Genomic DNA, 12,512 nt, shown 5'->3' with positions numbered 1-12,512 from the left:
ATTTTCATTATCTAATTACTATAATGAGTTTTGATCAAAAAAAAAATTACTACAATGAGTTTTTTCGTACGGTTCTTAAAGCATCTCCAAGAAGTCTTTAAACCCTCAAATTTTAAGGTTTTTTTGATTCTTCAACAGACTTTTAAACCCTCAAATTTTGAGAATCTAAATAATAAATCTCAAATTTTGAGAATCTGAATAATAAACCTCAAATTTGAAGCTTCACTATTTAGATCTTCAAAACACTATTTTTTAAGTTTAATTCCTGTAATTTGTAATTTAGATATAATTATATTGATATTATTTTCTTTATCACTTTAATCCTTATATTTCATTTAATTATTCATCTAAATCTTATATATATTATTAATTCATATAATATGTTAAATAAATAAAAAACTAACATAAAATACAGAATTATTTGTTTCCACATAAGTTATATTACATTGATCAATATCTTACAAATTTAAAGATTTAAAATGTAAGAAAAAATATTTTACAAGAGAGATTACACATATAAATATTGAATAGATACAAAACCGGCACCACAAGTAATAGTTGAAATGGCGATAAATGAAAATACTCTATTTCAAGAACTTTTAACTCGTAATCTTTAGATAAAAAAATAAAAGACTCACTTTTACTTCAAAATGAGTTAACTAATCATATATGAGAACACTATGAAAACAACAATAGTAGATAATTTGTATTTTTATGTTTTTATAAATTAATGTGGATTTTTATATTATTATTTTATGTATTTCTGTGTTATAGTAGATTGTATTTATAAGTATTATGTTAAATATTTTTAATGTGCATGTATTTTTATCTATATAAAATATAGGGACTATAATTAATTTATATTAAAGTTGAGGATTGAGATGCAAATTACATAAAATTTTAAAAATAAATTTGAGACTTTTCTTTGGAATACTCCACCATGAAACTCTTATCTTGAAGATTCCCTAATTTCAAAATAAAGTTCCTTCTTAGAGATGCTTTTTATAATGTCTGGTCATACCCAATAAATAATCAATTCTGTAATTATTTTCATATTATGGAAAATTTCTAGTTACCGTCCATTATTTATATATTCAACTAAATGATACTCCCTCTGTTTTTATTTGTAAGTAATTTTACTTAAAAGTGTTAGTATCAAGAAAATGATTACTTTTGAAAATATAATATTTAATATACAAATTCAACCAATAATTAAAAGGTATGTATTATTTAATTGGTTATACAATATCTAAGTAATGCAAAAATTATTTTGGATTGTGTAAACACCTTATATTATGAAACAAATTTTTTTTGGCTAAAACTACCTACATAATAAAACAGAGGGAGTATATAACAGACACCTATAAAAGTCATGAGAAACCAACATAAAAGACCTGAAACTAAAAAAGCTTGTCCTGTGTTTAGGTGGGTCTTGTCCGATGCACAATTCAGAAGAAGAGCCACCCCGTGAGAAGAAGAGGAAGGAGGAGGAGGAGGAAGAAGAAGAGGGCTCGAGCTTACGGGGCGGCTGGCGTTGTAGACGGGAAGATTTACGTGTTGGGAGGACTGAATGTCATCGATGGTAACTGGGGACAAGTGTTCGACCCCAAGACTCAGACTTGGGATACTTTGCCGCCGCCAATGCCTAAAGGGAAGATTGTCAATAATTTGAATATCCACGCCAGTTTTGTGAGGGATCATAAGGTTTACGCAGTGGATGGAATGAACAGAACCTATTACTACTCGCCGAGGGAAGTTAAATGGGAAATTGGGAACCGTGATCAACCCAAAGGAAGCCGGAGGGATTGGTGTATGATTGATAACTTGATTTATTGTGTTAGTTGAAACGGGACTATATTTTGGTGCGAGCCAGATGAGTTGGATTTGCGTGGCAGCGGCAGCGAGGAGGAGGAGATTATTATGGATACAAAAGATGTCAAGGGTTTGGGCTACTCTATGAAAATGAATCTCTTTCTTTTGAAACTTGTCCACGTTGGTGACCAGTTCCTACATCGGTGGGAACAAACTAAGATCCATAATGGACATCCGCCGCCAAATAAGAGGAGCAAGTTTGGTAGAATCCGAGAGTTGGAAGGTTTAATTCCAGGTGCCAGACTGATCAACTCTGGTGGTGGCAACATGGTGCTTTTCTGGGATCACTTCGTAGACATGGATCGCCTTGAGATTTGGTGTGCCGAGATTTCCTTGGAGAGACGCCAAGACGAAGGAGGAGGAGGCGATGAGATTTGGGGCAAAACTGAGTGGTCTAATGTTGTCATGACCTTTGAACCTTGGCGACATCACCACAAGCTTTTGCATTCTGTTTCTGTCACTCTCTGAACTTACCTTGTTTTTATCTTATGTTAATTTGAATTGATTTTCCGGTTCTAATAGTTCCAATTATTTCACATTTGAATACAATTATTTCACATTTGAATATTCCCAAGATTTGCTAATTTCGTGCAAGTGTAACTGTTTGCTCTTCTTTTTCTTCCATTTTCTTATGGCCTTTAAAGATAACAACCTTATTTTTTGAATATCACTACTTCTTAAAGAACCTTACCTCATCCTCCTCCTTGCAATTGTTATTGCTTGAGCCCGGAAGGTAGAGAAGAAGATCTCGCAACGAATTCTTTTTGTTTTTTGATCAGAAATTCAATGTAAGGTGAAGCTCACTCCGGCAACAAGGATGGATACCCCTTCACCATCATCCTCTTTTTCTCGTCATACATCGGAGAGTCCAAATGTTAAGAGGAAAGTTGAAAGCGCCTTTGGTCTCTTCTGCGTCTTGAGAAAGGGAACCCGTGGGGGAGATGATATGTCTCTGGGTTTCGATCACTTTTGATGATTTTTTTTGCTGCAGTGGCAGTGAAACAGACATGTATCGCTGTATGAATGTTTAAAGTTTGATGTTTTTATCATACAATGTTGTACAAGACAAGGGTTCGTTAGAATGAAACTAAATCTCTCTGTCTATATGCAACTCTCCTTGACTCAGTGAGGATGATGAGGGAAATCCTCTTTGTAAGTTTTCTTCTGATGGCTGCACTGAAGTCAGATATGGAGATGTAGTCAATATACATGGATATATGGAGCAATGATGAACCAATACCTCCGGAGGAAGTATGAAACGCAATGGAATGACTTCTTGAGTCTGTTGAGGTTAGCATAGATTTCATAAGCACTTCTTCGATATCACAAAAATATAGCGTTTATCTTCAAGATTAGCAGAAACTTCATCACCAATTATTTTTATGTTAATAAACTTATATTGGGATTTATGGACTAAGATTGTAAGTATTCCTTATCAGTTTATAAGGTTTTGTGTATATATTTAAGAGATCTCTTTGTAAGATAAACATAACTACTATAAAGAATATCCATATCTTTTGTGGTATCAGAGTAAGATTAGAAATTGTCTATTTTTCATGGTGATTTTTGTTTGCGCAATTGATGTTCATGTCTTTATAGTTCCTGAGATTTGATTGAAGATTGTTTATGTGTGATTTGTTTGATTTCTTGTTGTTGATTTTCTGATGCTTCATCATTTTCACGTTCTTCGATATCACAAAAATATAGCGTTTATCTTCAAGATTAGCAGAAAATTCATCACCAATTATTTCTATGTTAATAAATTTATATTGGGATTTATGGACTAAGATTGTAAGTATTCCTTATCAGTTTTATAAGGTTTTGTATATATATTTAAGAGATCTCTTTGTAAGATAAACATAGCTACTATAAAGAATATCCATATCTTTTGTGGTATCAGAGTAAGTTTAGAAATTGTCTATTTTTCATGGTGATTATTGTTCGCGCAATTGATGTTCATGTCTTTATAGTTCCTGAGATTTGATTGAAGATTGTTTATGTGTGATTTGTTTGATTTCTTGTTGTTGGTTTTCTGATGCTTCATTCATTTTCACGTTCTTCGATATCACAAAAATATAGCGTTTATTTTCAAGATTAGCAGAAACTTCATCACTTTCTATGTTAATAAACTTATATTGGGATTTATGGACTAAGATTGTAAATATTCTTTATCAGTTTTATAAGGTTTTGTATATATATTCAAGAGATCTCTGTGTAAGATAGACATAGCTACTGTAAAGAATATCCATATCTTTTGTGGTATCAGAGTAAGGTTAGAAATTGACTATTTTTCATATGTGATTATTGTTCGCGTAATTGATGTTCATGTCTTTATAGTTCCTGAGATTTGATTGAAGATTGTTTATGTGTGATTTGTTTAATTGGTTATTGATGGAAGAAAAGAATTTTGATATGAGTAGATTTGCGGAAAACAAGTTGAAAAAGGTTGTGAAGGAGATGCGGAAAGGGTTACACTGAGACAGATTAGTATAGTGGCACACATGCTTGTTGTGTTACATACTGTTACAGAAACAAATTGATTCTTAAACCAAAATTGATTTTTAAGAAAGAACAATGGGGAATGAATTAAGACTAATTCGTGTTTGAAGTATACTCAGTAAATTATTCAAGTGGATATGGTTTTACAGATAAATGGATATTTGATAGTTCATAGAGTTCTCCCTACAAGTAAAATTGATGGTGTAAGAAACCCCTATCTAAAAAGCAGTGAGAACATTTTACCCCAAATTTTTTTTAAAAAAGCTGATGTAGTTGCGGTACAATTCAAACTGTGATGCAACAAGATGGTTCGTGTTACTAACGTAGTACAAAAATAGATGTATAAGTGATTAATTTAGACAAATTTCTATAGCTAAAACACACTCAAATTCCTCTCCTCTCACGTTACATTGTGATTTGGTATTGCACGCCAAGTGAAACTTTCTTGAAGTGTGTCGTCAAACACTTTGAAAAACTCATAACTCTACCATCTGCGAGCTCCACCATTGGTTCGTGTAGCAATATAGTTTCTAAGAGAAGGAGACTGAGTAAGACCATCTGGTGCAACTGTGGTGTTCGGAGTACCATTCTTCTGCTTCATCCTCCTTCTTGCTACGTAACCTCTAACCCAAGGAGTTACATCCTCGTTGGTCTTTATCATTATGAAGAAAATGATACGGTAGATGATTATCATGCTAAGAATCACACTGAGGTTAATCCATTTTGATCGGTGCAAGTTGATCTGGAAGACGTTTTCCAGAACGTATTCACCTGGAATCTTGAAAGCACTCCCTTGGCTGTCAAACATCAAGCCTCTCAGATCATTCTGGTATTGACCCTAAATAACAAGCAAAACAAAACAGTTGTTATGGTCACATGATGATGAGTTGTTATGAAAACGTTTCATTGTTATTACTTGTAACGCCCAGAAGTGGAAGCTAATGTATGACATTGGGTAACGCCAGAAAGGTTTTGGGATGTCATTTGGTAGCCTGAAGAATCCAGAAACCAGCATGAAGATCCCCTGAAATAAAAGGACAATGAAGCAGATTCAATAAGAGCTTCTCTTCTACTCTTAACAAAGGTTTATATCAGGTACCAGTAAGCACCTGAATACCAGCTCCAATGATGATACCCATGAGGAAGTTGGGAACAATACTAGCTATCGCCATCATCAAGCTCTCAACAACGGTGACACTTGCATAAAGGCAGAGAACAAAGAAAAGGTAGTGAGTGAATCCTGGATGCAGACCAACCATGAAGTAACATATTGTCCCGGAGATGAAAGTTATGATGATCAGAAACGGCGTTGCAGCTAGTGTGTTGGCTATCACAAACGAAGCTACTCCATAGTGACCGTTTAGCCTCTCTCTTTGGAACACCTGCAATCACTTTTCAGTTTAATAAACACGTTTGGTTCATTGGTTAAACTTGCATGAGGTAATAACTAACCTTCATGTCTTCAACAAACGAAGGAAATCCACCAATTGACATGAACGTTACAAAGCCAAAGACAAAAGACGCACATGAGCCTCGTGCCTGATATGGTGAGAGGTTAGATAAGTTAAAGTTGTTCCTCAATATATGATATATTATCAAATTAATTACCAGGATTGCGCTGTAGCTAGTCCCAACTTTCCAGTAGATGGTTCCAATGCAGAAAGTGACCAAGATGTAAATAAGAAGTCTGAGCCAGTAATATCCAAAGTCCCTTGACATGTTGATGAATGACCGCTTGGTTAATGTGTATGTCTGCAGAAGGAAACTAGCTTGGCTGCCTCCAGAGTCAAGAATAGTCCCTTTCTGTAGCGTTGAAACTGGTCAAAAGAGATCTCATCCCAACATCAAACAAAAACTTCTAGAACAGAACAAAGAGTACTTACATATTGTGATATCTCTTCAACCTTAGCCTTTGTGGTGTAATAGTAGTCAGAAGTGTGGTAATAGTCAACCAAGACTCTAATAGCTTCCGTTGTGGTAATCTTCTCTAATGGATCATCGCTTGCTTCAAACTGAGAAGTAGAATAACAAGTTGATCAGCAAGTAAGATTTAAAAGCAGTTGAAAGGTAAAAGATGTTTCAGTACCCTTAGCTTCATAGAACCTTTCAAAGTGGCTCTAACTTTGTCAAAATCTGAGTTTACGCATCTCAGGAAATGATCAGAAGGGTTCCTTAAAGCAGGACATGGAAACCCTGCTTGTGCAAAGAACTGCATTCATATGCAAAAATATGCAAAAAAAAAAACATGGTTTAGTTTTCAAGATTTTTTTTCAGACATTGGTTGGTTTAGGTTACTTGCCTCATACGCTTCTGAAGCTTGACCAAAGTAAACAGTTTTGCCTCCAGAGAGAAGATACAACCGATCAAACAACTCGAAAACCTCACTACTCGGTTGATGGATGGAAGCAATCACTGTCCTTCCATCTCGTGATAGCGCACGCAATGTCTGCGTCACAAAGAATGCAGAAGCACTGCACAGAGAAAAACAAGCAATTAGGTTTAAGTAGTTTTGTATAACCCTAAAACAGAATTTGTAAGAAGCCTTTTTACCTGTCAAGACCACTTGTTGGCTCATCAAGAAAGAGTAAACGAGGTCTCATGAGAATCTCAAGAGCAATACTGACTCTTCTCTTCTCTCCACCACTAATCCCACGCAAATGCCAGTTTCCTATAACGGTATCTGCACAGTCCTGAAGACCCATCTCTATGATTGTCCTCTCCACTAAGGCCCGTTTCTCCGACCGCAACATCTTGTCAGGCAGACGAACTCTTGCTGAATACCAAATAGTCTCTCTTACAGTTAACGTACCAATCAAGTTATCATCTTGCGTCACATAAGCCTGTAAAAAGTTACCAGATTCAGACGAAAAAAGAACACACTCTATATAAATAGCTAAGATCCAAGACAAGTTATAAAGTTGTAACTTGTAAACCTTTTGATTTATATAAAAGTTGAAATAATAGGTACTTAATTTATAAAGTTGACCAACTGTTGACTTTTTTTATGAAGTTAAAAGGATGTGTACAAGTTACTAACAGCTGTTCCAAAGGAGAGTTTGGTTTTGTGTCCGTTAAGAAGAACGATTCCGGAGAGGAAGGCATTCGCGGCGAGGCGGCTAGCAAGAGCGTCGAGCATAGTGGATTTTCCGGAGCCAGAGGGGCCCATGAGAGCCGTAAGAGAACCCGGTTCGGCGTAACCGGTAAGACCTTCAAGAACGTTTTGAGTCTCACCATCTCCCATAGTCACCATCACCGTCAGATCTTGCCACGTAAGCCTCGCTGACACATCTCCGACGAACTCCGTCGGACCTTTTTCTCTCCATATAACTTCACTCAAGGGACTTAACCCACCCACCGGAAAATTCCCTCCGGTGTCGGTGGTTTGTTGTCTGCTTGCTTCTATCTCCATTTAGTAACCAAAACAGAGTATTATTTGCTTGGAAAAATAAAATTAAAACAAAAACAGTGTCTGAGAAAACTGAACAAAGGGTTTTGTCTAGAAAATGGAAAAGCTGTGAACTTTGAATAAAAGAAATTATAGTTATCAGATTAAATAGGGAAGTTCAGGAGGAGGAGAGAGCTTAGTGTAACAGAGTCGTGAGAAAATTGCATGAACAACAAACTTGGACTCGTTTCTATTCTCATGAACTCCAAAGACTGAAACAGACCAAATACTTATTCTTTCTTTTTATTTATTTTTTTAACGAAACTTTCTTGATCTGAACAACAAGAAACGAGATAGTTATGAAGGCAGCAATGAGATGGTTGGGAGAAGAATTGAATGAAAAAAATGAAGATAGAGAAAGATGTGGTGAATTTTCCAATTGTTGCAGCATTTAATGTAGTCGGGTAGTCGATATATGGTTGCATTAAGTATAAATAGACCGGCCGAAATTTTATAATTTTCTGTTTTAGAAAGATATTTGTTTAGATGAGTAAATAGGGTTTTATATATTAGTATTGTTTAATGGTAATGGAAATGGTTAGAAAGATTAATCTTGAATCATCTTGCAAAGGTTGTTGGTTTAATTGACAGCGACTACTCTTATGATTATGGAGTATTTACTGCGGCTTTCATCGTCCTAGTAAAAATTTAGGTGTGAGATAGGAATACAAGACATCAAATGAAAAAACATGTATATAAATTAATGCAGAAGTATTGTTTGACAGAAAAGTGCCGAAATATTAGAAAAGGGTACAAGTCAACTGTTGATTTGTTGGTACTTGTTTTGTTAATAAGGACCCCTGATGACATTCTATGTACGTCCAAGTGTCATTAATGATCAATTCAATAGAATAAGGAGGTGAAAATATAATTACTGGATAGTGAAACCAAAAATTGATAAGTTTTCTATTTCTTATTGGGTTTATAATATGTTAACGTTGTATAAAATTCAGAAGATAGTTTATCATGAGTTTCACTTGACTAGAAACTATTACAACATATATAACAAAGTAATGCATATGAAAGGAATAAATACTTGTTTTTTGTCACATTGGAATAAATACTTGTTAAATTTAACAATTTTTTGTTAAATCTCAATAAAATTTCAATTATTTTTAAGAAAATCTTTGATAAAATTGTTTACTATGGGGGCATTTGATAGTTTTGATAAACAGTTTAAGGCAGTGTTAAATGTATTCTTTTAAGAGGAATCAGATCCATATTTTAATGAATTTCCCTTCCATATAATTTCAAACGCAAAAATATAGTATTTGTTTTCCAAATATTTATATTGGGCTAAGACGTTACATTGGCTATTATAAAAGATTCTAGATAAACAAAGTGTGACAAAATTAGCTAGACCCAATAATAACAAGGATACTCTAACCTTAATGGCCCAAGGATAACTAGTGGACTAATAGAAACAATACTAGAAATGAGGAATAGACAAAAAGAAAAAAAGGTGTTTCAAAAAAAAAAAAAGACAAAAAGAAAAAAGAAAACGTGACACAATCAAAAGTAAACAAAAGAAAAGACAAAGATAAATGAAGAATTTCTGTAACAAAAACCGTTGATAGAGTGACACAAGACAAAAACCTCCTATACATTATTTACCAAATTATTTCATAGAAGTCATCACCACAATCATTTATTAATAGTTTAACAAACTAAACTAAATCTAAATACAATCAGATTGGAAAATCAACTAAATTAAATTAATTAATTTATAATTTTTTAAAGTAATAAATTAAATTTTTCTTTATAATAATTTTACTTAAAATAAAATTTAAGAGATATTATATATGCGCATGGCGCATAAAACCATCTAGTATATATATATATAATTTGTTTTTTCGTGGTTATTTCAAAAAGTTATTTTTTATTATCTGTGATTTTATCTTTTGTAAAATATAAAATATTATCATTTTGAGTTTGAATATTTATTTTCAAAATTTATATTTTGTCAATAAAAGTTTGAAAGATTACACTACTATTTTGAGTTTGAAAGATTAACATGAATTTTGAACTTTTTGTTACTATATTAATACATTATTTTATAAAAAGATATTTTGAATTTTTTGGTAATATTTTACTAAAATTTCATAGTTTCATAATAACATATTTTAAATAGTATATAAACTAAAAGTTATTATACACTATTATATTTTGTATATAGATATTTTAAACAATATATTATTGAGAGTTTCAAAATAAATAAATAGATAATATATGGTTGTAGGTATAAAAATGGTATATAGTTTACACCAAACTCTAGTTTAATAATAATTATATTAAGATTAATTGGAATCTAATATTGATGAAGAATTTTTTTTTTTTTGACAACGAACGGTTGATCTATTACTCAAGCTTGAGTTGGTTTTGATGAAGAAATTTTAAAAGTGATTTAACAGGTGATACAATATTACAATTGATGACAAAATTCTGAAGAGATTAAACCACTTAATCATGAATAAAAAATTAGGACAAATTATTAGCATCCCCTTCCTTTTTCCCATTTAAAATAAAATAAAATTTACAGTTTTCCCAATTTTAGCTCCCTTTTGCCATTTAGACATGTGTTTATTTCCGCTTATATCTCGGGTGATAAAGCGCGTGACTCCAAGCGAGTGAGCTTACGCAATTCTCGCGACCTGTGTGCGACTGACTCTTCCCCCTTAGGGTTTTCGTCTATTGCAAAATCAACACCGATCTCCACTCTTTCAATCTCAATCCACCTTCGATTTTGGCGTTTAACATCACCTCCGACCCTAAAACCCTAGAGAAACCCTAATCGGAATGTCATCCGATCACATGCCAGGAGGAGTAGGTGGAGGAGGAGCTTCGAAGACGAAGAAGAAGAAGAATCACCACAACAACAGCAACAACAAGCTGAGCCAGAACCGATCCAAACCAACGTCGATCCCTAGACCAAACCGACCGGTTCCTCTCCCACTCGCATCTCCCTCGAACTCCTTCGCCTCGGAGGAAGAGGACTACCCCATGCTCAAGGTCAGCCTGAGCTCAATCTCCAAGCTCGAAGTCCGAAACTTGAAACGGAAACTAACCGCCGAGCTGGACGACGTCAGGAGCTTGATCGCACGGTTCTTCGATCCCCACAAGAAGACGAAAACAGGTCATAACAACAAGAAAGGCACGGCTCAGATTTTCAAGAGCTGCAACGCTCTGCTTTCCAAGCTGATGAAGCATAAGGACGGGTGGGTGTTCAATGTCCCCGTTGACGCTAAAGGACTCGGCTTGCATGATTACCACGCTATTGTGAAAGAGCCTATGGATTTGGGGACGGTGAAGGGTAAGCTAGGGGACGGTTCGTATGAGTCTCCGTTGGATTTCGCCGAAGATGTGAGGCTTACTTTCAACAATGCGATTTTGTATAACCCTGTTGGGCACGAGGTTCATAGTATGGCGAAGTTTCTGTTGAACATGTTTGAAGAGAAGTGGGTTTCTATTGAGGCTCAGTTTGATAATCTGAATAGGAAGGTTAAACCGACTCGCGATGTTGCTGCCGCCTTCTCTCGTCCTGTTGTTGTTGCTCCTCCTGTTGTGGAGGCGTTACCAGCTCCTACACCTCCTCCACTTCCGGCTACAACAGTGTTTGAAGATAGGACGTTGGAGAGAGCGGAATCTATGACAACGCCGGTGGAGCAACCTGAGACTGTCACTACTGCTACTACGCTGGAGAAGCCTGAAGAGGAAGAGGAGGAGGCGGGTGTTAATAATGTTAGGGACCTGACGATGGATGAGAAGCGGAGACTCAGTGAAGAGCTTCAGGACTTGCCTTATGACAAGCTAGAGACGGTGGTTCAGATTATTAAGAAGAGTAATCCGGAACTTTCGCAGCAAGATGATGAGATCGAGCTGGATATTGATAGTGTTGACGTCCAAACGCTTTGGGAGCTTTATAGATTTGTGATTGGGTATAAGGAGAGCTTGAGCAATAAAAAGGAGGATCAGGGGTTTGGTTCTGAAAGAGATGCTGAATCTGTTCACAATAGTATCCAAGAACCTGTAAGACTTTACCTTCCGTAGCTAATTGTTTCAGGTCTTTTTGGTCTTAGTGGTTTTGGCTTATATCATTGTTTCTTCTTTTGATATCACAGACCACTCTAGCAACTGGGACTGAAACATCGAGAGCTAATAAATCAGGTAAGGTTTTTAGCTCATAAGGTTATTAGTATCTAATTACACACCAATGGAATAATAATGATTATTCTAATCAGGAAAAGCGATTCGCATGTCATCTCCTGGTCGGCAATCAAGTAGTTCTAATAGTTCTAGCAGTGACACAGGGTCTGGCTCTAGTGGTAAGTGTTGAAACTTTTTTTGTCAGCTCTTTCACCTTTAGCAGCATCATGACTCGCATCACTTTTCTTTATTGATTTGTAGATTCTGACAGTGACAGTTCCTCCGGACATGGGTCAGATACGGGTAACTAGAGCTGAAAAGTGTTTAGCTTTAGAGTCAGAGCTGTCATGTTGTTTGTTTACCCATCTCTTTCAATAGCACACTCTAGATTTTTTTCTACTTCGACGACTTTTACTAGTCTGGATTGTTTTCTGTATTAGGTTTTTGTTACTGTACAGAAAAAATGAACAACTGTTAGATGTCATCGTCTCTTATCATTGATCTAATAAACTTGATTGCTCCTTGTGTCTTAACTTGAATCAAAGTAAAAGGA

The 12,512-nt window shown here is 35.1% G+C and overlaps 4 protein-coding genes across 4 annotated transcripts; 3 read left to right on the top strand and 1 right to left on the bottom strand.

Annotated features, from left to right (window-relative positions):
• The first annotated feature begins 54 nt into the window (after positions 1 to 54).
• Positions 55 to 1,845, top strand: LOC130498776 (F-box/kelch-repeat protein SKIP6-like). The gene is made up of 2 exons (XM_056992374.1): positions 55 to 117; positions 1,426 to 1,845. The coding sequence occupies exons 1-2, from the start codon at positions 55 to 57 to the stop codon at positions 1,843 to 1,845; spliced, it is 483 nt and encodes a 160-aa protein (XP_056848354.1).
• Positions 1,654 to 2,817, top strand: LOC108819694 (putative F-box/kelch-repeat protein At3g24610). Its single transcript, XM_056993266.1, has 2 exons — positions 1,654 to 2,328; positions 2,652 to 2,817. The coding sequence occupies exons 1-2, from the start codon at positions 1,921 to 1,923 to the stop codon at positions 2,667 to 2,669; spliced, it is 426 nt and encodes a 141-aa protein (XP_056849246.1). The 5' UTR covers positions 1,654 to 1,920; the 3' UTR covers positions 2,670 to 2,817.
• Positions 2,818 to 4,608: 1,791 nt separating this feature from the next.
• Positions 4,609 to 8,147, bottom strand: LOC108819368 (ABC transporter G family member 11). Its single transcript, XM_018592386.2, has 10 exons — positions 7,409 to 8,147; positions 6,922 to 7,211; positions 6,671 to 6,842; positions 6,458 to 6,580; positions 6,255 to 6,383; positions 5,980 to 6,174; positions 5,824 to 5,910; positions 5,481 to 5,753; positions 5,288 to 5,395; positions 4,609 to 5,209 (listed from the first exon to the last, which is right to left on the bottom strand). The coding sequence occupies exons 1-10, from the start codon at positions 7,778 to 7,780 to the stop codon at positions 4,856 to 4,858; spliced, it is 2,103 nt and encodes a 700-aa protein (XP_018447888.1). The 5' UTR covers positions 7,781 to 8,147; the 3' UTR covers positions 4,609 to 4,855.
• A 2,272-nt stretch (positions 8,148 to 10,419) lies between these two features.
• On the top strand, positions 10,420 to 12,492 carry LOC108818902 (transcription factor GTE5, chloroplastic). Its single transcript, XM_018591855.2, has 4 exons — positions 10,420 to 11,842; positions 11,935 to 11,980; positions 12,055 to 12,138; positions 12,221 to 12,492. The coding sequence occupies exons 1-4, from the start codon at positions 10,613 to 10,615 to the stop codon at positions 12,268 to 12,270; spliced, it is 1,410 nt and encodes a 469-aa protein (XP_018447357.1). The 5' UTR covers positions 10,420 to 10,612; the 3' UTR covers positions 12,271 to 12,492.
• The last annotated feature ends 20 nt before the right edge of the window (positions 12,493 to 12,512 follow it).

The sequence above is a fragment of the Raphanus sativus genome, chromosome 8 (assembly GCF_000801105.2).
Source record: "Raphanus sativus cultivar WK10039 chromosome 8, ASM80110v3, whole genome shotgun sequence".
In the NCBI taxonomy this organism is placed as follows: domain Eukaryota; kingdom Viridiplantae; phylum Streptophyta; class Magnoliopsida; order Brassicales; family Brassicaceae; genus Raphanus; species Raphanus sativus.
Note: the sequence above shows the minus strand (reverse complement) of the source record. Positions and strands in the feature narration are given on the sequence as shown.

Coding starts and splice junctions, on each gene's coding strand:
- LOC130498776 (XM_056992374.1), top strand. CDS start 55: ATGAGTTTTTTCGTACGGTTCTTAAAGCATCTCCAAGAAGTCTTTAAA. Junction 118..1,425: donor TTAAACCCTCAAATTTTAAG/GTTTTTTTGATT, acceptor TCCTGTGTTTAG/GTGGGTCTTGTCCGATGCAC.
- LOC108819694 (XM_056993266.1), top strand. CDS start 1,921: ATGGATACAAAAGATGTCAAGGGTTTGGGCTACTCTATGAAAATGAAT.
- LOC108819368 (XM_018592386.2), bottom strand. CDS start 7,780: ATGGAGATAGAAGCAAGCAGACAACAAACCACCGACACCGGAGGGAAT. Junction 7,212..7,408: donor AACTCTCCTTTGGAACAGCT/GTTAGTAACTTG, acceptor AACTTTTTACAG/GCTTATGTGACGCAAGATGA. Junction 6,581..6,670: donor AAGCTTCAGAAGCGTATGAG/GCAAGTAACCTA, acceptor ATATGAATGCAG/TTCTTTGCACAAGCAGGGTT.
- LOC108818902 (XM_018591855.2), top strand. CDS start 10,613: ATGTCATCCGATCACATGCCAGGAGGAGTAGGTGGAGGAGGAGCTTCG. Junction 11,843..11,934: donor ACAATAGTATCCAAGAACCT/GTAAGACTTTAC, acceptor TTGATATCACAG/ACCACTCTAGCAACTGGGAC. Junction 12,139..12,220: donor CACAGGGTCTGGCTCTAGTG/GTAAGTGTTGAA, acceptor ATTGATTTGTAG/ATTCTGACAGTGACAGTTCC.